The sequence below is a fragment of the Protopterus annectens genome, chromosome 12.part0 (assembly GCF_019279795.1).
Source record: "Protopterus annectens isolate FY-2018-M chromosome 12.part0, PAN1.0, whole genome shotgun sequence".
Classification (NCBI taxonomy): Eukaryota; Metazoa; Chordata; order Ceratodontiformes; family Protopteridae; genus Protopterus; species Protopterus annectens.
In genome coordinates this window covers 840,790,414-840,813,949 of record NC_056746.1, presented here as the reverse complement: position 1 = coordinate 840,813,949, position 23,536 = coordinate 840,790,414, and the positions used below count along the sequence as shown (strand labels likewise).

General features: G+C 40.6%; 1 protein-coding gene across 1 annotated transcript in view; it reads right to left on the bottom strand.

Moving 5' to 3' along the window:
- The window catches only part of PRPF6 (pre-mRNA processing factor 6), a gene marked incomplete in the record, with an annotated part of 1,570,595 nt that overhangs the window by 968,464 nt on the left and 578,595 nt on the right, over positions 1-23,536 (bottom strand). The window contains 1 exon segment of the mRNA XM_044089883.1: positions 913-1,035. Coding sequence (XP_043945818.1) covers positions 913-1,035 — 123 coding nt within the window.

Below are 23,536 nucleotides of genomic sequence, written 5' to 3'. Positions count from 1 at the left end.
TTAAATATCTGAGAAAATTCTGATAAAGAATGTTAAAAATGCAAACAGTTATACTGTACATGCTTGATGTTTATTTTGATGTGTTCAATGATTAAGGATTAATTTTCACAATAAAAAAAGGATTCTTTCAGAAGTGATAAATTAACAGCCCAGTAGTTCTGTAGTGTGCAGGGATGAAGCATTGACTATGACCCAAATACCCAGAGTTTGATTAGCAGGATGGGTGTTGAAAATGCTGGGCAGGGGAGGATGGGAGTGAAGAAGAGAGGCGGCTCTGGTTCACCACTTGATACCTATAGGAAGCACTAGGTATATCCACAAGCAAAATCTACTCCGGTGCAAGCACACTGGCTAGGGAAGTCTGCATGCACAATACTCCCCATAGCAGGCAGCATAAACTGGAGTTCAAGAGAGTTGCCAATTGGGCTGATTAACACCAAAGGGAAGGGTAGACCACTCAATCAAACCTGAAAGCTGTCCCACTCCCAGCTACCTGACTCTCACCATGGTGGAATGGACTTGGCTGAAAGGCTCCCCAGACATAAAATCAGTCACAGGACTCTTGCTTAGCCTGGGATACTAAACTCTTGTCCCCCACAGAACAAATGAGCCAACTAGAAAAAGCAGTGGTGCCAGTGGGCAGATTCGATGAAGATAAGTTGTTGGGGTAAAGGGGCGAGAAGCGGTAAATACATTAACACAATTAGATGCTTTATTAACTTTGACTTATGAAAAATGGTATGGGTCCACTAGCTTCAGCATGCTGTAGTATACATTCACATGCACTTACCTCAGCAAACTAGAATTCCCCTTCCATTCCCAAAGTCTCCTAGACAATAGCATGGATTGAAATTTCAGTGTATACAAGCCAGACTGAAACTGCTCAAATGTTATTAATATATCCATCCTTACACTTTCTGCATCTTCCATCCAAGTATGCTTCCGGTCCTCCTCTTCAATGCCAATGCCAATGACAGCACGGATAATGGCCTGGCATGTGACAACACTTCCAGCTTTATCACATTCCTCTGCATCCTAAATTAACAAATAATGCAAATCAGGACAACAATGGCCAACTTTTGAAATAATGTACTGTACACAAACCTAGCAGGGAACTATCAGCTCCATGCTTAATGTAAATAAATTTGTGCAAGACTACATAAGGCTGTGTACTTTAACCAGCAAAATACAACAGATATACCTGTCCATGCACTGTTGACCACCTCATCCTACTCATGGTCATAGATGAGCTGAAGCCACTCTTGGCACTCAGTAGGTGTTAAGCAGTAAGAACTTATCCTGGATGGAATGACAGCACCTAACAGGAAACACTGTACGCATTACCAAGGGCAATTTGGAGGAATATCAATTCACCAAAGTCATGTTTTTGGGATAGAGGAGGAAAGTGGAACACCTTGCTAAAGCCCAAGCATACAAACAAAAGGAGGACATACAATCTATGCACAGAAAGCATTCTAGTTAAGGAATGGGCATTACAACAAAGAGCTATAAGGAAGGAGCCCTAACTGCTGAACCACTGGATTGCCTAAGACGCACCAAACTTTACTTAAAGTACAATTGTGAAGTAAACTTACCATAAGAGTAGAAGCTTGAATGATCACTGCTGCAGTAGCACAAGCTATGTTAGCTGCAATCTTGCACAGGATATAAAAGCTGGCCAGCTTTCAAAGCCTTCAGGGCACCTTCCACTCTCCCAAACTATTAGTCAGCTCAAGGTTTGGGTGCCAAGCCCCTCAGAGCTTTCATGTGAACAGAGTGAGAGAACTAAAGCCCTGAGAGGACAATGCTAGAAATATAAAAAGCCCACACCCTGGCAAAAAAAAAAACATACAAAAATAAGGATGAGGGAGGGAGCAACTACTGTAGCAGTGATTATTCAAACCCCTACTGTTATGGTAGGTTTACTTAGGAAACTGTACTATGCTCTTCATAAGGATTACTGCTGCAGTAGCCTAAGCTGTACAAGTAGATTACCACAGCTTAAACAGACTGATAGGAGGGAAGGATGAGGGTCCAGAAGGCCCTGGAAAATGGTCCTAGCAAAGCCTGTCCTAGACCTAGGGAAAATCTAGTCTGTAGTGCTTTGCCAAGTGCGCACAAAGGACAAAGTTGCTGCTTCTAGAATATTTTTAGTGTCTAACCCTTTCCACAAAACCCCAGATGAAGTCAAGACCCTGGAAGGGTAAGCCTTGACCCTGCCTGGAATTGTTTTGTTGTGATGAGTATAATAAGTAATAGCATGAAACAACCATTTTGAAATAGTCTGTTTGGACACAGGTTGTCCCCTTCTTACCTTCACAAGAAATGAAAAATTGATCCGAAGGTCAGAAAGACCTACTTCTGTCACAATAGTACAAGAGTTATATTGTGGACATCCACGGTATGGCAAAGTATTTCTCTCTTATTTTTGGGTTCAAGAATATGGAGATGGATAGTTTGGTTTAAAGTAAACTCAGACACCACTTTAGGCATACAAGAAGGATTAGTTCTCTAAGAAACCCAGTCTCTGTGAAAATAAGATATGGTTGACTCACCATAACAGCCTGCAACTCAGATACACTTCTTGACGAGGACAGAGAAAGCAGTAAAAATATTTTCCATGTTAAGAATCTCAAATAAGACATATTATCTGGTTTAAATGGAGCAAGTGTTGGCTTCTCTAACACAAAATTAAGATCCCTAGGAGGGACTAGCATACAGAACATTCCTGTCCAAGGAAAAGAAATGGCATCCGTCTTCCAGGCCATCTTGAATGGAGTTCTGGAGCAGAAACTTGCCAGCTCATTATTACAAGAGGAGGCAAAGAGGTCTGCTTGAGGAACTCTCCACAGATGGATCAAATCTTGAAAGACCCCCTGATCTACTTTCCATTCATGAGGGTCTGCCCTTGTCCTGCTCAGCTTGTCTACACAATTTTGCACTGAAAGAATGTAGGAGGCTTGTAGAGTGAGACGGGGCTGTGAAGCTACAATTCAAGCCAACACAGCTAGTCTGTAGAGGGGGGTGCAACCTGGTTCCCTCTTGCTTGTTGAGGTATCGCATGACTATGGCATTGTCTGTAATAACCTGAAGAGGTCCTGGGGACCAAAGATGATTCATAGACATGAGTGCCTTGACCCGGGCAAGCATCTCTTTAATATTTGCATCCTTGCATCTGTCCTTGGGTATCACATACACCTTGCACTTTTACCGCTCATGAAACTGCTCCCCAAGCAAAATTCAAGGTATCTGTAGTGACCTGACTGACTGTTTTGGAACAGGGAGGGAGAAGGGAAGGACCTGGATTTAGGAATATCTGTTGTCTCCACCAAGTGATTTCTCTGACCAACCCCAGCAGTGGGATCTGAAAAGACAAGGGGTGTTGCTGCTGTGACCAAAACGACTTCAGATATCACTTTATCTTTCTCAAGTGGAGTCTTGCCAGGGTATCATGAGAGTCATAGAAGCCATGAGACCCAAAATCATGAGGTATTCCCTCACAGTGACCTAAGACCAAGTGGAAAATCCTAGAAATAAATCTAGATATAGAGCTATTTTTTTCCTGTGGAAAAAAGCTACTTGACCTGTGATGTCTAACCGACATCTCAGAAAAACACACTATCGAGGAAGAGTCCAGAAAGGCTTTTAAATGTTCTCGTAAGAGATCTCAACCAAGAAAAAGAACCCTCACACTTTGAAAAAGTCTCAGCAAAGATAAGCAAGTCTTCTAAGAAGTAGGTTGTGAAGTTACATCATTTTGAATTTGGGAACTATCACAAACAGGTTTAGAAAAAAGACTGGTCTTCAAGCAATTTCTTTCTTTGGCACTAAACACATCCTTAAATAAAACCATTTCTCACCTGCAAAGGGGAACTAGTTATATCACTCCTTGGGATAGCATCTGATGAAAGACAGGTTGAAACAAAACAGTCTAGACTGGGAGATAATTACCCCCTGGACAGGAAGAATTTCCTCCTACTGCCATCTGTAACCTTGATGAATGATCTTCAGAACCCATTTGTCTAAAACTATTTAGTGCCAAAGGGAAAAAAAAAGATTCAGACTTTCTAAAGACAAAAGGGGGTGTGGGGGGGGGGGTCTTTTAAATGGTCATTCTGACTTATTGGACTGTCCTTGGTTTTGGGAGTTTTCAAAATTCTTCTTGTAAACTCCTTGCCATTTATTTTACAGGTCTGTTTACCTGCATTTTAATGAGACTGGATGAGGGGGCATAGAATCCCTCAGAAAACTTGGAAAAGGAAAGCTAAAAAAAAAGATTCCCTATATCAGCTTACCCCTTTCAAACATTTTGATAATCTCTGCAGCAGAGGGGCTAAAGGGCAAGGGGCAGAAGCCCTAGTGATTAAATGAATCCAACCGTGGGTAAATTTCAACATACCACAACCACGGAGTCAGTTATTGCTATTTTACAATGACATTATTTAAGAAAAAAATACTTACTTTTCTTAAATAATGCCTTTGTATAATGCCTCCATGCTGCCCTTCTGCATCTTGTTGGTATCCTGGGGCTTCTTCTGAGGTACTGTGCATGCATATGGGAGTTGTGTTCCCACTCTTACACAGCACATCAGCGCTGTGAATAGGCAGCAATGGAGAAAGGAATATCTCCATTGCTGCTGCTTCTTTTTTATAATCAATTAAAAAAAAAAAAAGAAAGAAAATGGGAGCCTTTTTATGTTCGGGAGAGTCGGGACAGACAAAATAAAAGGGCAATCAGGTACGTTTTTTAAGTTTTGTACAACGACATACCTGATTATTTTTTATTATCTCCCGAAAGTAAAATGTTTTCCATTTGTTTTTCTATTAAAAAAAAATAATAAAAGTAAAAAAAAAAAAAAATAAACGAGATATACTAACAGGAAAAAGTCCGGGCAACGGGACCTTTTTCTGTTGGTATATTCTCGGATTTGCAATAAACACGCTGGTTGGGCTGGCCAATCAGCGTGCTCATTTTTGAATAATAATGGCTAGTCATTGTATAATACTGGATTTATCATAGCTAATCCTCCATTTTCCTCATCCAGATATAAAACACCCCTTTTAACAGGATTTAGTTTTGATCCCCATACAAATGGAAAAATTATTACTAACAGTTTTTTATATCCCGTTCCATGTTAATACTTGACAAATATATTTCTAAATAACACAGACTTAACGAGTTACACTCTGTTCTTATACATATGTTTTCCATAATATGCAAATACCCTATTATCCCATCCTTTCTTATGATCCTTATCAAAATTTATTCCTAAACAAATAGTTCCTTCACAGAAAATTGAATACATGCCATTTTGTGTTGCCCAAACTTTTATTTTTTTCCTTTATTAAGCATACCTTCCAGCTAAATAAATATTAACTTCTCTCATCCACTCTATTTTTAGTTATATCATCATCTGCATAAGACACCATAACTGTAATTTCAATTTCTGTTTGAATTTTATAACTTGCAATCTTCATTTTCTGATTTACCTCTCTATAAAATACTGCTCATCAGTCACCCTTGCCTTATAGGTTCATAGGTGGGTACTAGGCTATTTATAAGCCTAGCCAGAATAGGTCTGCTTTTGCCGCCCCCTTAGATTAGTTCCCTGTGCCTCAGTCCAGCTGAGCCACTGAAGTGATCCCAGAGGTAAACTTTCTGTTTCCCATCCACTCGTCGAGGTTTCTTTTGAAGAGCGTTAGCGAGTAGCTCTGCCTAATGTAGAGTGGGATCTTGTTCCAAAGCATGGGAAGTCTCTGGGACAGAAATCTATCCCTCCAGCACGTCCTATTTATCGTTATGGTGAGGTTAAGATCCCTAGAGCGATGAATATCATTCATTTCTTCAATTACCCATTCACTAATTAAAGTCTTATTTTATTGTTCTCATAAGCTACACACTTGCTTAATCTTATTAATATTATTCGTGTCCAAATATCATACTATAAAGTCAAATGCTTTACTAATATCACCTACTATATCTTTTAAATCTTCCTTCTATTACATCATCTAATTTCTCGGGTCTGTATTAAGTTATCGAACATTTACATGTTCGAATGTCGTATGGTCGACACCATATGATCGAACATGTAATTGTTCAAACGTTTCAATGAAGATCTCCATACAGTGCAGAAATGGAAGTTTTCCATTGTCTGCACTGTAGTGCGATCTCGGAGTTGGTATAAAAAGTGGTGGGTGTGGGGGGGGTGCAGGGGGGCTTGCCCCCCTATTTAACCTTTCAGGTAGGTTTTTCTGGTTTTTTTTTTTTGATTTTCAAACTTTTAAGACTTCAACCATGTGGTGTTCGAACTTTTAAAAGTTCGATAATCAAATATAGACCCTAATTTCTCTCACTGTAATTAATAATTCCTGACATCCCCTTCCTCTTATACAGAGTACACTTTCCTCCATAATGTACTGCGTCTTACTTTCAAATCTCTTTTGTATTACTTATTTTCATAAATATCTTATTATCTGCATTACTTAGAACTCTTGGCCTCTAATTTTCATAACTTCTCTTTCTCTCTCTTTCCATATAAATGTTAATATTCCACCACATAATTCTTTATATTTTAATTCATCATTCATTAAAGACATATGGCAAGCATTTATTTTACAATTCTTCTAATTTTTTATGCATTTCACACCAAATACTATTTGAACTTGAAACTGATTCTACATTTAACTGTTTAAACACCTTTTCTAATTGATACAAGATAATGTCTTCACTGAGTCCTCTAAAAAAAATGTTCTGAACAAAATAATAATTTCCCATTCTTTTACATGTCTCTCTCTTTTTTTTTTTTTTTTTTTTACTATGCATTTCTTCTACATAGATTACAACAATTTCCATAATTTGGAGTTCCAAGATGGCTGCACACTGAGTAACAGCTTATTTCTCCCAGTGTGAAATCAGAACCTCAGCAGAGAAGGCGAAGGCCAGTAGACTTGTGTTTATGGGTGAATTTCACTAACTGGTTAGTAAATATACTGTCTGGATGCCAAGAATAAAGAAATACAGAAGACCTGGAAAAAAATCAGCTACAAAAAGTGAGGAAGAAACACTGACTAGGGAGAGTTCTACAGCTATTCATCAAAAAGTAATACAACCTTCAGATATGACTTCCAATAAAGACAACTGCATACAGACCTGGATAAAATAAACAAACACAGATACAGTATAATAACACAAACAACAAAGGCTGGAACAAATGAAAGAAGCTTTAAACAGATATTCCGATGAGATGATAAAGCAGCAAAAATCAGAGGCTGAAATGAAGAAAAGGCTGGCTAAATATGAGACTGTTCAGGAAGAGATGCTTCAAAAAGTAACAGAATTTGAGGACAGAGCACGTACGGAAAACTTGAGATTTTCAGCTACACCAGAGAAGCTGGAAGGAACAGACTGCATTAAATTTATGAAAGCACAAATAAGCAACTGGACTGGTATTCCAAGGCAGGACTTATTAGTTGAACAGGCACATTGTGTGTATGCTCCAAATATAGCTGAGAAATCAACCTAGACCTTTAATAGTAAGGATGCAAATTGCAATCCTACCAGCAGAAATAGGTGATTTTGTCAAAACTGTGGCAGAAGAACAAAATACTAAAAGTAGCTGACAGACTGTTTGTGGAGAATGATACTCATTGTACACCAGGCAAAACAGAAGTAAATTCATCCCTCTATTCAAAGAATATTGAGACACAGGTGTGAGATTCAAATTGCCGTATACAGCTGTCTTCAAGGTATTCTTCCCTGGAGGGACAAAATCATTTTTTGATGAAGTGCATGCTAAGGAGGAAATACAAAAAGCTTGTCCAACAAAAACTGAGCTGTGAAACAGAAGGTGATCCGGCTTCTTGCTCCTCTGGTAATAAAGACCACAGAGAGAGTTGCACCTGTGAAACCTTTTCTAGTATTTCAATGGAAAAAGTTGGAGAGAAGGAAGGGAGCATTAAAGTTGACTAGAAGAATAGAGAGCATGTTGGAAATGAAGCAGAGACAGGATATGGGTGATGGAAAAGAACAGTAATAGAATCAGCAACTTAATGCGGGATTACAACGCAATAATTATATTTGTGAAATATGAGAGCACAAGAAAATCTGGAAATGTTGGACTTCTTCAAAATTTGTTTGCTGAGTGTGGGACTCAAGTATATGCCCTACTTCATATCACTAATGTTCAGAAAAATGCTGTGGGAAGGAGAAAAGAGGGGGAGAACGCTAAATGTAAGCAAAGAAAACATTTTCTTAATAGTATTGTATCTGTGTTGCATGGTTTTCTTTGCTAGCTATTTTTGGTTGTAATGGGGACTGTAAACAGGTGTTTTTATTTTTCTCTCTTCTCTGTCTTCTTGTGCAGTTTTAAGAAACACAGGCAATGTAATGATTAACAAAGAGCAGTACAGTTTTGTACCTACCATAAATGTAGATGTTCGAGTGTTCACACTGCTGCAGTCATTACACTTGAGTTATCCTGCCGTCAGGCGGTTCCCCAGTCGGCCTGAGTTCCAAAGTCTTGGTCCGGCGTCGGTTCCTGTCACCTCCTCCCTGATGTCAGTGCGACAGGGGTATACAAGATGCAGCCGACGCCATTTTCTTCAGTTTTTCTTGCCTCAGATGTCAGGTGCCCCCAAATAGGTAGGCAATTCAAATTGCTAATAAAACATACATAAGAAACGCAAACAACAACTCTCAGTTACCAGTAAATACTCCCCATAGGTAGTAAAGGGTAGAAGACCTAGGTACCTACCAGCAAGAAAGAGGGGAAGGAGGGAGGGCAACCTGGACTGCAGCAGTGTGAACACTCGAACATCTACATTTATGGTAGGTACAAAACTGTATTATGTTCATCGTGTTACACTGCTACAGTCATTACACTTGGGTAAAATCCCAAAGCTGAGGTAGGGTGGCTGGTTCTATAAGGCATTAGGGGTGGCTATAAGGCCCTGCAGCACTGCAGAGGCGAAGCCAGTTCTGGATTTAGAGTATAGAGGCAGATGGTAATGCTTGGTGAAGGTATGAACAGAGCTCCATGTTGCTGCTTCCAAAATATCCTTGGTAAGTACTCCTCTGAGGTAGGCCGTTGAAGTGGCTGTTGCCCTGGTGGAGTGGGAGCTAATGCTGGTAGGCACAGGTTTTCCATGGTGCGTATAGCAGAAACTTATACAATGTCCTATCCATTTGGAAATAGTCTATTTTGAAATTGCTTTTCCCTGTGCTCCTGCAGCATATGCTACCAGTAATTGCTCAGATTTTCTGAAAGCTTTGGTTTTGTCTAAGCAGAAGTGTAACTGCCTGTGAATGTCCAATGAATGCAGTAGTCTCTCCCCTTTATTCTGTGGTTTTGGATAAAAAGTTGGCAAGTGAATAGTTTGGTTTAGAGACACACTTGAAACCACCTTAGGCATAAATGTAGGGTTAGTTCTTAAGGACACCCTGTCCTGGTGGAAAATGAGGAAAGGTTCCACTGCCATTAGTGCCTGTAATTCTGAAACTCTTCGTGCTGATGTTACTGCCAGGAGCAGAGCAGTTTTCCAAGAGATATATTTTAATTCTGCTGTGCTAGCTGGCTCAAAAGGAGGTAAAGTTAATTTTTCCAAAACAAAGTTGAGGTCCCAAGTTGGAGTAGGTGCTCTACGGGGCGGTCTTATGTTTTTTTTCCCCTCTGAGGTACTGTTTTAGCAAAGGATTAGAGAAAATTGGTGGATCCGTGTTGTAATGAACAGAGATGGCAGAGGCATGGATCTTGATGGATGAAAAGGAGAGGACTTTGTCCAGCATCTCAGTCAAATATTGTAGTATCTGAGGAATGTTTGGCACAAGAGGGTCAAGGCTGTGAGCCTGGTTCCAGGCACAGAATCTCTTCCATTTATCTGAATAGGCTTTCCTGGTACTAGGCCTTCTGGCCTCCAGGATGACGTCCATAACAGCTTTGGAGAGAGGCATTGCTTGCTTGGCTAAGGTATCTTCCATGCAGCTAGGTTTAAGGTCTTTAGCTGGCTGTGGAGTATCTGATTGCTGTGCTGAGACAGCAGTTGTGGTATTTGAGGCAAAATCCAGGGTGGTCCTTGTGCTAAGTTTTTTAAGATTGGGTACCAGTGCTGGAGTGGCCAGTCTGGTGCAGTCAGGATCATCTTTGGGTCCTCTTGCCTGGCTTTTATGAGTACCTTTGGAAAAAGAGGTAGTGGTGGGAAAGTGTATACTTTTAGGTATTTCCAGCTGAATGAGAGGGCATCCACTTTCCATGCTTGTGGATGGTAACTCGCTGTGCAGAATTTCTGTAGCTGGCAATTCATTGGGGATGCAAACAGGTCTATGTCCGGGCTCCACCATTTCTGTGTTATCATTCTGAATATTTGTGGATTCAATTCCCATTCATGGGGGTCCATGATATTTCTGCTTAAGTCGTCTGCCAGTGTGTTTTTCTCTCCTGGCAGGAATTGTGCTTGTAGATGAACTTGATAGTTTATAGCTGTGTTCCACAAGGTCATGGCCTGTCTGCAGAGGGGGTAGGAATGAGTGCCCTGTTGCTTGTTTATGCACCACAAAACTGTGGTGTTGTCTGTCTTTAGTAGTAGTTGTCCTGGACGCAGCAGGTCCTTGAAAGCTATAAGGGTATTTTGTACAGCTAGCATCTCTTTTTGGTTGATGTGAAGATGCCTTTGTTCTGCAGGCCACTTGCCCTGAATACATTTTCCTGCCATGAGTACTCCCCAGGCGTAATCCGATGCATCTGTTGTCAGTGTTTGCCTGGCTGTGGGTTGAGTAAAAGGCTGTCCCTTGTTGAGGTGACAAGCTTGAGCCCACCATCGAAACTCCTGTTGAAGGCAAGGAATTAGTGGTATAACTGTTTCCAAACTTTGACAGTGTTGAGACCATACACTCTTTAGGTACCATTGTAGTTTCCTCATATGCAGTCTGGCATATGGAATTAGTAGTATGCAAGATGCCTTGTATCCCAAGGCCTGCAGAATTTTTCTTAGAGGGAGTTGGGTCTTTGTTGCCATCAATTGAAAAGTATTGAGTCAGTTGTCCTTGCTTGTCTGGCGTGAGATAAGCCATCTGGGCCGTTGTGTTCAAGCTGGCACCCAGGAATATTATCTGTTGTGAGGGCACTAGTTTTGATTTCTTTTCGTTTACTGTGTACCCCAGGCACCTTAACTTTTTTTACAAACGCCAGATGCTTTACAAGAATGTCCTTGCTCTCTGCTTGGATCAGGCAGTCATCTAGGTATGGGTAAATTTGAATTCCTTTCTGTCTGCAAAATGCAATTACTGGTGCCAGGCACTTTGTGAAGACACTGGGCGCACTAGATAAGCCAAAGGGCAGTGCAGAGAATTGATAGCGCATTGGACCAGCTATGAATCTGAGGTTTGTCTGATAGGGACATGCAGGTATGAGTCCTTGAGGTCCAAGGTCACGAGCCAAGCTTGCTTGCCCAGCATGGGAAGAAGCTGCTGTAATGTCAACATTTTGAATTTCAGAACATCCAGGTAAGTGTTTAGAGAAGAAAGACCCAGAATGGGCCTCCAGGCTTTGTCTTTCCTGGGAACCAGAAAGAGTCTTGAGTAAAATCCTTGTCCTTGTTCCTGTGGTGGTACCTTTTGAATAGCTCCCATGTTCATGAGTGCTGTAATTTGTTTTTGAGCCTCTGCCCACCGACTTGGTGGCAGATTTGGCATTCCTTTTAACCTTGGCAAAGTGTGGAAGTGGAACCTGTAACCTTGAGATACAATATTGAGAACCCATTTGTCTTTGGTGATCATATGCCAATTGTGATAGAAAAGTGCCAGTTTTCCTCCCAAGGGGGCTGCCAAGAGAGAGTTGTTTGGCAGCTGTAGTGGGAAGTCATTGGGACTGTTTTTTATATGGTTGGTGCCTGTCTTCCCCTTCTTTCTGGCCTGATGCACCCCATTGTCGAGGCCTGTAAGGACTTTGTGGCTGACCTCTACCTCTTGGACGTCTGTATCTGCCCCTTTGGGGTCTGTCCGAAACTGGAAAGGACCAATTCTTTGTTGGCCAGTTTCTACTAAATCGAGGAGGTTGAACCTGTAAGAAATCCTTCACTGTTTGCATAGATTTTGCCTTATCCTCCATTTTCTTTAATACCTCTTCTGCCTTAACTCCAAATAAGACATCATGCTGCAAAGGTGCATCCAGTAGTTTAGCTTTAACATGATCTGGTAACGTATGTTCTTTTAACCATGCATGTCATCTAATGACAGAGCCTGTAACTGCTGCTCTACAGGAGGCCTCTAAAGAATCAAAACCACATTGCAAAGTATGTTTTCCCACTTGTTCAGCAGCATGCAATAAATCCTGCATTTCTTTAAAATTAGGAGGATCTGTATCTGGAAGCATTTTTTGTTTCAACTGAGACAGTAAAAATTGCTGATATTTTAGCATGTGAAACTGGCAACTTAAGGCTCTCATTGCTAAAGTTGCAGACGTATATACTTTCTTTCCCCATCTGTCTAATGCTCTGGAATCTCTGTCAAAGGGAACTGGATTCTTTGCTGAGGAGGCCTTAACCCCTTTGGGTCCCTGAGAAATAGTTTCAGGGTCTGCAACAGGGCTTTTATACAGAAATTTGAGAGAGTCAGGAACTCTGTAATACCTGTCAGGTTTAACTGGAGCTAGAGGTAAGGAATCAGGATTTAAGCTGGATTCAGTATACACATCATCCACAATATCTAACACTGGCGGAATGGCAAGGGGTCTGTGTTGAGGTAATAATAGGAAGTCTCTGAGCCTTTTCTTGGATTCTGAGTAATCCTGGCCTTCCCAATGGAAATGCTCTCTCATGGTATGTAAAGTTTCCCCAAAGGAGTAATCCTCTGGTGGAGAGGCTGAGGGAATAGATTCCTCAGCATCAGAATCCTCATAAGAGGGTAAAGAATAACCTAAGTCTGAGGATGAATCTGAGGAAATGGACACCTGGTCGGATGAGTCATAGTCTGCATCCTGTCTAGGCCTTTTATCAGGAGAGGGATGGGACCCCCTGATCAGAGTGATTAGGTCTTCGGCCATTTTGAGCATTTGTTTCTTAGGCATGGAGGCCTGTCCTGGAGACTGTATTTGTTTCTTTGTTTTTAAAGGAGGCTTAGACTTAGAAGAGGGTTTAATGCTTAGCTGAGTAGGTCTGAAGACACCCTCTGAGGCTGCGGGTTGCTCAGCTACTCCGGATCCATCAGCAGGGTTGATTTCGGTAGTCTGAAAAGATTGTGCATACGAAGGCCCAGCCATCTCCACGAGGGAGTCGGAGGCAGCCTGTGGTTCTGTAGAAGCGGTCGTCAGGGGCTGCGAAGGCGCCTCGCTGAAAACCGGAGAACCGGCAACTGGCCTAGAAGAGGCTTCATCAGTTTTGGGCCTCGGATGCCTGTCCTTGTCTTTGCGCTTTTTATGAATTACGGTCGTCGGAAGTTCTGATGGCATGGTGTAATTAAATTTTCTGCCAAAGTAATGTCGGGCAAAATCAAACAGACATTTAATAGTGCGCTTGTTAAACCTAGCACAAAACTGACAACCAGTGACGTCGTGGTCTGGGCCTAGGCATGGGATACAATAAGAATGGAAATCCTTATGAGGTATTTGCTTCCCACAAGAAATACAGTTATTAACTTTTACTGACATCGGTCTGAGGCAAGAAAAAGTTTCACCAACGGGTACTTAGCTTTGTAGAAGACTTCAGTTCTGGATTCGGAATGAAAATCTCAGGAGTCGGCCGAGAATTGCTTTTGCTTCGGGCACCATGCGGCAAGAAAGACTGGAGAAAATGGCATCGGCTGCATATTATATATCCCTGTCGTACTGCCGTCAGGGAGGAGGCGACAGCAACAGATGCCGGACCAAGACTTCGGAACTCAGGCCGACTGGGGAACCGCCTGACGGCAGGATAACCCAAGTGTAATGACTACAGCAGTGTAACACGATGAACATCTATAGTTAGGGGGTATGAGAGTTCAAATGAATGTACTTTTTTCATTCTTGCATGGGGAGATGACTAAGACAGAGAGCAAGTAAATGAAAAAAGAATACTGAATATATATATATATATATATTTTTTTTAGCATTTGCAAATTTGTATACCAAATAGCATTTCTGCAGCTGGTCTTCATGCCTCCATGGAGACAATCTGATAAAGAGAAATTGGAAACAGTCTGGTGGAAGGGGACTGGCTGAGGGAAAATAAGAAAAAAGAACAGAGAAATCAACTAAGATATAATGTTCCCTGAAAACAAGCAGGAGTTTTTCCAGGTGTGACAGCTTTAAAGATAATACAAAACCAGTTAGACTTGAAGTAAAGTTCTCTCAGTTTTTTTTTTAATGCAGTGGGGATACTAATATAAACAGGTGCTGTTGTTTTTTCTTATTCACCCTTCTCTTGTTTTCTTTGTTTTGAGAAATGTAGGCACTGTAATGAAAAAAAAATGAGGAGGGGAGGAGATGGGTGAGCGGAAGGATCTGGTTAAAACAGTATGACAAAATATCAGTGTGCTTTTCCCATGCTTGTATAGGGAAATAAACGACTGGGTAAAAACCCTAGGCATTATCCAGTAATAAATTTATTAGAATGCATGTGAATGAAAAAGAATACTGAATATTGTAGGCTTTTTTCTGATAAACAAGGTACTCTTAGCAGTTTTGTGTCTGGTTTGTATGTCACTAGAAGACAATTTGATAAACAGAAATGGCTTGGAGAAAGTGTTAACTGAAAACATTTAAGTGTTTTCTCAACTGGGAGAGTTATAAAGATATAAAAAATCAAATAGCACTTACTAACAGCACAGGGTATGCCATGCATCTTAGCATGACTAACTTTTCTTTTTTGTTACCTTTAGCCTGTCTGTGTAGCTATCAACTTAGAACTTATGCTCTTATTAGGAAGCAAAAACTTTAATATTTGAAGATGTGCATAGTTTTGTGCGTTAATGTAAAGTTCATAGGTTTTAGGAGGTTTTTTTTTGGGGGGGGGGTTATGTATTCTGCTTGAGGGTTATCAAAAAAGTTATGCAAGATGTGACACAGGCACAAATGGATACAACATGAAAAAATGTGTAAAAGACCAACTTGCCAAACAGTATACACATGTAACATAAAAGTTGGAACTAGACGTTTAGCAAAAGAGCAGTTATATATAAAAAATGGTAATAACTATATAAGAAAATTATACTTTCTGCAATGTCTTTCAATCTGAATGGTCTTACAGATAAATATAAAAAACGAAAGAATAGTGAACTATATTGCAAAATGTAGAGTGCAATGAGCTATGCTACAAGAGACACACCTGGAAAGAACTGAACATATGAATTTAATAAATAAAATGTTTTGAGGCTGGTTATTCAGCGTAATATCTGGGGCAAAGGAAAAGAGTACTTATATAAATTGCAAGAGGAGCTCCAATAGGGACAGAAGAGGGAAAAAAAGATAATGGAAGATGCATAGTACTATGGGGCTACTAGCTATAGAGGAGGATTATAATGGCATGCATTTACATCTCCCCTAAATCTGCTATAAGAATGGGAGAAACAATCAGCTTTAAGCAATGAATATTACTTGCTGGAGACTGGAATTTGGGTTGCAACAGTGGATAGGTGTCTGGGAGGCCTAGAAGGGAAAATATAACAAGGGAGGGTAGATTTTTGAAAAAAGTTATGAAAATATTTGGCATAGAAGGTGTGAATTCAGTACTAGGAGTTCAAAGTGAATTCACATATTACTCACCAAGATACAAAAACTGGGCTAGGCTAGACAGGTTTAACTGGAGGTCTTATGTGCATTTAACTGAAGGTCTTATGCACCAATAGTAACTACAATAAAAATGCAAGGTAATAAAATGAAAATGAGACACTGGTGCTTTCCCACCTACAGGTTGAAAAGAGGGGAATTTACGGAATGGGTTGTGGAATTAATTCAGGAGCTACTAGAAAAGATAGAATTGTTTTCTAAAAACATACCTAAGGAGTGGGATAAAATTAAAGTGGAGTTTAAAACTAGGTTGGAACTAAAAGAAAGGGAGATATGGTTAAACAGTATCAAGAATTATTTAGAGGGATTGACAAATGTTAAACTATTGCAAAACAGGGGAATCTGTCAAACAAGAAACAGAGCAATTGCAGAATGCTACACAGAAAATAAGGGATGACATTGACAACATGCATGAATTTAGAAATATTGCTGTTAAGCAACTGTTTTTGATTACAATTTTAGAGCACAAAAACTTGTAGCACAACAACAAAGGCAACAAAAAGTGGAAAGGGCAGTCACCAACCTTAGAGAGCCTATATCAAAGAAGATAACAACAGACCCTGTGGAAGTATTTGAAATATTTCAGAAATGTTATGAAAATTTGTATAAAGCAGAGAAATATGGAAATAAAGAAAAGGTACAAATGGAAATATTTATGAAAGAATTAAATATGCCAAAGTTAGAGGTAGATGAGGCTCAATTACTAACAGGATAGGAAGGGATGAGATAAAAATGGGTATCTATAACCAATCTACAGGAAAGTCCACAGGAATAGATGGTATTCCTGTGGAAGTCTGGAAGTTAGGAGGAGAAAAAACTGATAAAAGATCTGTAAGGTTTTGTTTAACAGTATTTTAAGAGGAGGAAAAGTACCAGCATCCTGGAAGAAGGCGGTGGTAACGGCAATACCTAAAGAGGGTAAAGTTCCATCAGACCCAGCTTTATACAGGCCCATTTCAATACTAAACCATGATAAAAAGTGTTTATAATGGCTAAAAGAATGGTAAAATTGATACCAAAATTGATAGATATGGATCAGTGTGGTTTTGTGGAGGGGACGCAAACATTTGACAATATTAACAGAACATTGATGATCCAGAGGGAATCAGAATGCAAGAAAGTACCACTTTTATTTGTGGGTCTTGATGCAGAGAAAGCATTTGTCAGAGTAGACTGGGACTTCATGTGCACGGCAATGGAAGTATTTGCTTTCCCTGATAAAATTATAAGGTTGATTAGAAGAATATATAAGGGATCAAAGGCACAAGTTAAAGTGGGTCGGGTCCTCCAATAATTTCTGTTTGAGTACAGGAATCAGGCAGCGTTGTACACTTTCCATTTGTTGTTTGCATTATATTTAGAACCATTGGCAAAGAAAGTAAGGGACTAAGAAATTCAAGGATATAACTGGTATGGTAGTCAGGAAAAGCTGGATCTCTTTGTAGATAATATTTTTTACATGACAAAACCAGAAAGGAACATTACAGTGTTGTGGAATATTTTAAGACAGTTTCAATCTTCTCGGGATACAAAGTTAATGAAGCTAAACAAAGGCAATAGGGGTAAATTATGTACCCACACACTAATTGGTCCAACAATATCCATATTTATGGGAACATGATAACATGAAGTATTCAGGAGTATGGATTAGAAATGACTCTGTGGTGGCAGCTAAGGGTATGTGGATGGATACTAAACAGAAGATAATATAAACATTGAAAAACTGGAAGTTTTGCTATATGGATACTAAGATACAAGCCATTACAGTGCTTTTAGTCTCTTTAGTCTTGTACACAGGTCAGGCATACTTTTATCAACTCGAGAAGTTGTGGATAGCAATTAAAAAGAGAAAAGTTATCCTCATTGCCCCTTACTGGCCTTGTCAAATTTGGTTTCTCTTTCTTTTATTTAATCTGGGAAGGGAAGACAGCAAGGTTCAAGTGGGATAAACTGATTCTACCAATAGAACAAGGCGGACTAGGATTTCATAAATTGAGGGAGTATTTTAGAGCAACACAGTTAAGGCTCTTATACATAGCACAAGCAGAAAACTATAATTCAAAGTGGAAAGGAAGGATGCTGACACAGGGAGGAAGCTCAAGAAATAAGGAGAGATTGGGATTTTGGATGCAGACTCTTAAGAAGAACAACCAAAATCATACAGAGTATTATATTCGTAAAATAGCCAAACCAGCACAAGAACGGAGAAAAGAGATTTTGCTGATAGGGTTAACTGTGGTCAGGGATACAGATAATAGGCAAGAGGGGGCTGAAATTTACTGGAGAAAAATGGCAAAGGAACCAATGTATTGGGAGCAAATAACTAGAAAGGGAAAGGTAACAGAATGAGAAGAGGCCAAGAATTTATTTGGACTGCAGGTTAGAGATTGCCTTCCCTTTCAAGGCAAAGAGAAAGAAATAGGGGGACTCAAATGAAAGACCATCACTGGCAGAGTTTTTAATAGAACTAGAATAGAAGCTGCCATTAATAAAAGGAATGATTAGTAAAGCATATAAAATATTGCATGATAATTATAAGAATCAGAGAAGCTTATAAAGGATTGGGAAGAGAGGTCGGATAAGCAAGTCAAAAAGAGAAAATGAGGGGATGTACGTACATCTCCCAAATATGCAACAAAGGTTAGAAGATTTTGGATCTTTGCCTGGAAGTGTTTACATAGGTAATTTTATACCACAAGTAAACTCCAAATAATTTTTCCTCATGTGGACAGCAAATGTTGGAGGTGTGAAAGGCAAGAAACAGGTAACTGGGAACATATTTTTTGGGAGTGCAATGAGCTGGCAGATTTTTTGGGATTCCCTGCAGACTGTTCTGTTGGAGATGCTATGTGAGCAGATTGGACTGACTGGGGAGATGATTTTTTGAGTTGTGCTACAGAATCAGAATTGCCTAGACATAGTAAAGGCTTGCTGAGTCTAATTATGGTGGCTGCCAAAAAAGCAATTACTAGAAAATGGAAATATCAAAGTCTTGACCAACTTTATTAGAAGTAGTGAATATAGTAACAGAGATAAAACAACTGGAATTGGGATCTTTAGAAAAGGGAAGGAGCAAACTAAATAAGAAAAATGAGAATTATGGGAATATATATGCAGAGCAGGAAAGTACAATTGTGTACACTTACCATAAATTTAGATGTTTGAGTGTATTCACTATTGCAGTCATTACATTTGGGTAATCTGCTGGCAGGTCGGCCTGAATAACAAAGTCTTCGGTCCTGCATTGGTTGCTGTCCCTTCTTCCATGACGTCAGGGGTATAAAACATGCAGCAGACGCCATTTTCATCAGTTTTTCTTGCCCCAGATGTCAGGTGCCCCTCAAATGGGGAGCAAACTCCATATATATGCATTTAAATTAGAACACAAAAAATATACCTCCAAATAAAAGCAAATACAACAAAAAGGCTTTTAAGCATAGTAAGAAAGAAGAGGCATAAAAATAATAAATTAGGGGGCTGGCGGCTGTGTAACCAGGACTGCAACAGTGTATACACTCTAACATCTACATTTATGGTAAGTGTACACAACTGTACTACGTGTTCTTCGTGTTTTACTGTTGCAGTCATTACACTTGGGTAGATTCCCAAAGCTATGGTTGGGAGGATGGAATTATACAGCATTAGGAGCAGCTATAAGGCCCTGCAGGACAGCAGTGGCAAAGCCTGCTCTGGATTTAGAGAAGAGAGTTAAATGGTAATGCTTGGTGAACGTATGAACTGAACTCCAGGTAGCAGTTTCTAGAATGTCTCTGGTAGGAACCCTTCTGAGAAAGGCTGTAGAAGTAGATGCAGCCCTGGTGGAATGGGATCTGATCCCCTTGGGGACAGGTTTACCATGATGCATGTAGCAGAAAAGAATACAATGGCTTATCCATTTTAAAATTGTCTGCTTTGAGATGGCCTTTCCCTCTGCCCCTGCAGCAAATGCCACCAGTAGTTGCTCAGATTTTCTTAGAGATTTTGTCCTGTTCAAGTAGAATCTTAGTTGTCTGTGTACATCCAATGAATGTAGAATCCGCTCCGCCTTGTTCTGTGGATTTGGGAAAAAAGTTGGTAGATGAATGGTCTGATTAAGAGCCACAGTGGATACCACTTCAAGCATAAAGGATGGATTGGTCCTGAGCGCTACTCTGTCCGGGTAGAAAATAATAAAAGGCTCCACTGCCATGAGAGCCTGCAGTTCTGAGATCCTTCTAGCTGAAGTAACTGCTAAAAGAAAAAATGTCTTCCAAGAGAGAAATTTTATGTCCGCGGTAGAAGCTGGCTCAAAAGGAGGCAGAGTGAGTATTTCCAACACAAAACTGAGGTCCCGTGCAAGAGTTAGTGCTCTCCTGGGTGGTCTTAAATTTTTGGCCCTCTGAGATACTGCTTTAGCAGGGAATGAGAAAATAGGGGCAGCTCTGTGCTGTAATGAGCTGAAATGGCAGAGGCGTGGATTTTTATGGAAGAGAAAGATAGACCCTTGTGAAGCATCTCAGTTAAATATTGCAGAATGAGGAATATTGGGCATTTCTGTGCTTATTCCTTATGCCTGATTCAAGGCACAGAATATTTTCCATTTATCAGCATAAGATTTTCTAGTGCTAGGCCTTCTAGCCTCCAAAATGACATCCATCACAGGTTTGCTGAGAGATGTTTATTTTTTTATTTATTTTTATTTATTTAACATTTGTTGACCGGGAAAGTCCGACTAGGTTCCACAGAGCCTGTTTTCAGCGGAGGCCCGGGGAGAAATGCTCCAGATGCATGTCTTTGGAATGTGGGAGGAAACCGGAGTACCCGGAGGAAACCCATGCGAACACAGGGAGAACATGCAAACTCCACACAGAAGGCACCCCAGCCAAGAATCGAACAGGAGAACCTCTTGCTGTGAGGCGACAACGTTAACCGCTGCACCACTGTGCCACCCTTCTGATAGCATACCTGAGATGTAACTGGTGAAATTAGTTGATTAGCCATGCTGCAAGATTCAGAGTTTGGAGCGGAGTGTGTAGAATTTGAAAGTTCTGCTGAGACAGAAGATAAGATGTCTGAGGCAGGTACCATGGAGGATGGTGCGACATATTGCGTAGGAGCAGGTACCAGTGTTGGCGAGGCCAGTATGGAGCAATCAGAATAATTTTTGGTTTTTCCTGTCTGACTTTTAGTAATACCTTGGAGAGTAGAGGCAGAGGGGGGGAAAGCATAGACTGATAGGTTTTTCCCGCTGAAGGATACAGCATCCACTTTCCAAGATTTGTTGTGATGGATTCTTGTGCAGAATTTGTCCAACTGATAGTTTTGGGTGAGGCAAAAAGATCCATGTCTGGGATCCCCATTTGCATGTCAACATGCTGAAGATTTGTGGATCCAGTTTCCATTCGTGTGGGTCCATAAGATTTCTGCTTAGTTCGTCTGCCAGAGTATTTTGCTTTCCTGGCAGGAATTGAGCTTGTAGATGTATTTGGTAAGACAAGGCTGTGTTCCACAAGGCCATGGTTAGTCTGCAAAGGGGGTAGGAATGGGTAACCCCTTGCTTATGTACCACATGACTGTGGTGGTGTCCTTCCTTATCAGTAGTTGCCCTGGGTGAAGAAAGTCCTTGTAAGCTGTCAGAGCATTCTGTACAGCTAGCATCTCTTTCTGGTTGATATGCAGGTGCATTTGATTTGGGTTCCCTTCGCCGTGAATGCATCTCCCTGCCAGATGTGCCCCCAAGCATAGTCTGATGCGTCTGTAGTCAGGGTTTGGGTGGCAGGGGGTGGAATGAATGACAGTCCCTTGTTTTAGTGACAGGCCTCTGCCCACCATAGGAACTCTTGCAGCAGGCAATGAATGATAGGAATCATTGTTTCCAGGCTGTGACAATTTATTTTACATTTGTTAACTGGGCTAGTCCAACTGGATATATTTCTATTTTCAGTAGAGGATAATGTTGATTCCATAAGTTTTTTAGGTACCATTGAAGTTTCCTCATATGTAATCTTGCATATGGAATTAGAATAATGCAGAAAGCCATGAACCCCAAGGCCTGCAGAATTTGTCTTGCAGATAACTGGGGTTTTGTGGCTACTTGTTTGAAGTAAGTCATCAATTGGATTTGTTTGTCTGGCGTGAGGTAAGCCATCTGGGAAGTCGTATTCAAGCTTGCACCCAGGAATGTAATTTTTTGAGAGGGTACCAGTTGTGATTTATTTTCGTTTATGGTGTACCCTAGGCAAGTTAGAAGCCTTTTTACAAATGCCAGATGCTGTAGACGAGTGTCCTTGTTTTCTGCCTGAATTAAGCAGTCGTCCAGATAAGGATAAATTTTAATGTTTCTTTGTCTGCAAAATGCAATTACTGGTGCCAGGCACTTTGTGAATACCCTGGGCGCAGTAGATAAGCCAAAGGGCAGTGCACAGAACTGGTAATGCAAATAGCCTGCTTTGAAGCGGAGGTATCTTCTGCAAGATTCCCTGATTGGGATATGCAGGTAAGCCTCTTAAGTCTAGAGTTACCAACCAGGCATATTTGCCTAGCATAGACAGTAACTGTGTAGAGTCAGCATCTTGAATTGTGGAATGTCCAGGAAGGTATTTAGAATGGATAAGTTCAGAATTGGACACCATGATTTTTCTTTTCTGGGTACCAGAAAATGTTTTGAGTAAAAACCTTGTCCTTTTTCCTTTTCTGGTACTGGTTGAATAGCCCCCATATCCATGAGGGACATAAGTTGTTTCTGGGCCTCTGCCCACTGATTTGGAGGCAGATCTGGCCATCCGTTTGGAATTGGCAACGTGTGGAAATGAAATCTGTATCCCTGGGATACTATATTTAAAACCCACTTGTCCTGGGTAATTAGATGCCAATTTTGTGCATGAAGTGCTAGTTTCCCCCCCAAAGGGGCTACCAAAAGATAAGTGCTTGGAAATGGCAGAGGAAAGTCATTGAGACTGTTTACCGTGGGGGGGTGCCTTGCTACTTCCAGATTTGGAGGAGGAGGCACGCCATTGTTTTGTTCTGTAAGTTCCTTGTGACTGAAACCTGGAGCCTTTGGAGTGTCTGGGTTTGACCTGAGTGGCTGTGGTGGGTACTGGAAAGGACCAATTCTTAGTAGGCCAGTGCCTACTGATCCTGGGTGGCTGCACTTGCAGGAACTCTTTTACAGTTTGCATAGATTTAGCTTTGTCTTCCATCTTTTTCAAAACCTCTTCTGCCTTATTACCAAATAGACTGTCCTGTTGTAAAGGAGCATCCAACAATTTTGCTTTAACATGATCAGGCAGATTTTGCTCCTTGAGCCAAGCATGCCTTCTTATCACAGATCCAGTTACAGCGGCCCTGCAAGAGGCCTCCAAGGAATCAAAACCACATTGCAAAGTATGCTTTCCAACTTGTTCAGCTGAATGCAATAAATCCTGTAACTCTATTTTCCACACAGTCAGAAATCAACATAATTTTCTGTTTAAGTAAGCCCATGACATGCTGCTGATATTTAAGCATATGAAATTTACAGTTTAAAGCCCTGATTACCAGGGTTGCAGACATGTAAACCTTCTTTCCCCATCTATCCAGCTCCCTGGAGTCTCTATCAGAAGGGGTAGGATTTTTAGCAGTAGAAGCCTTAACACCCTTGGGACCCTGAGAAATAGTTTCAGGGTCAGCAGTAGGGTTTTTAAAAAGAAATTTGTGGGAGTCAGGAACCCGGTAATATCTGTCTGGCTTACTAGGAGCCGGAGGCAGGGAATTTAGAGCCATGCTGGATTCTGAAAAAACATCAACAATGTCTAGAACTGGAAGTA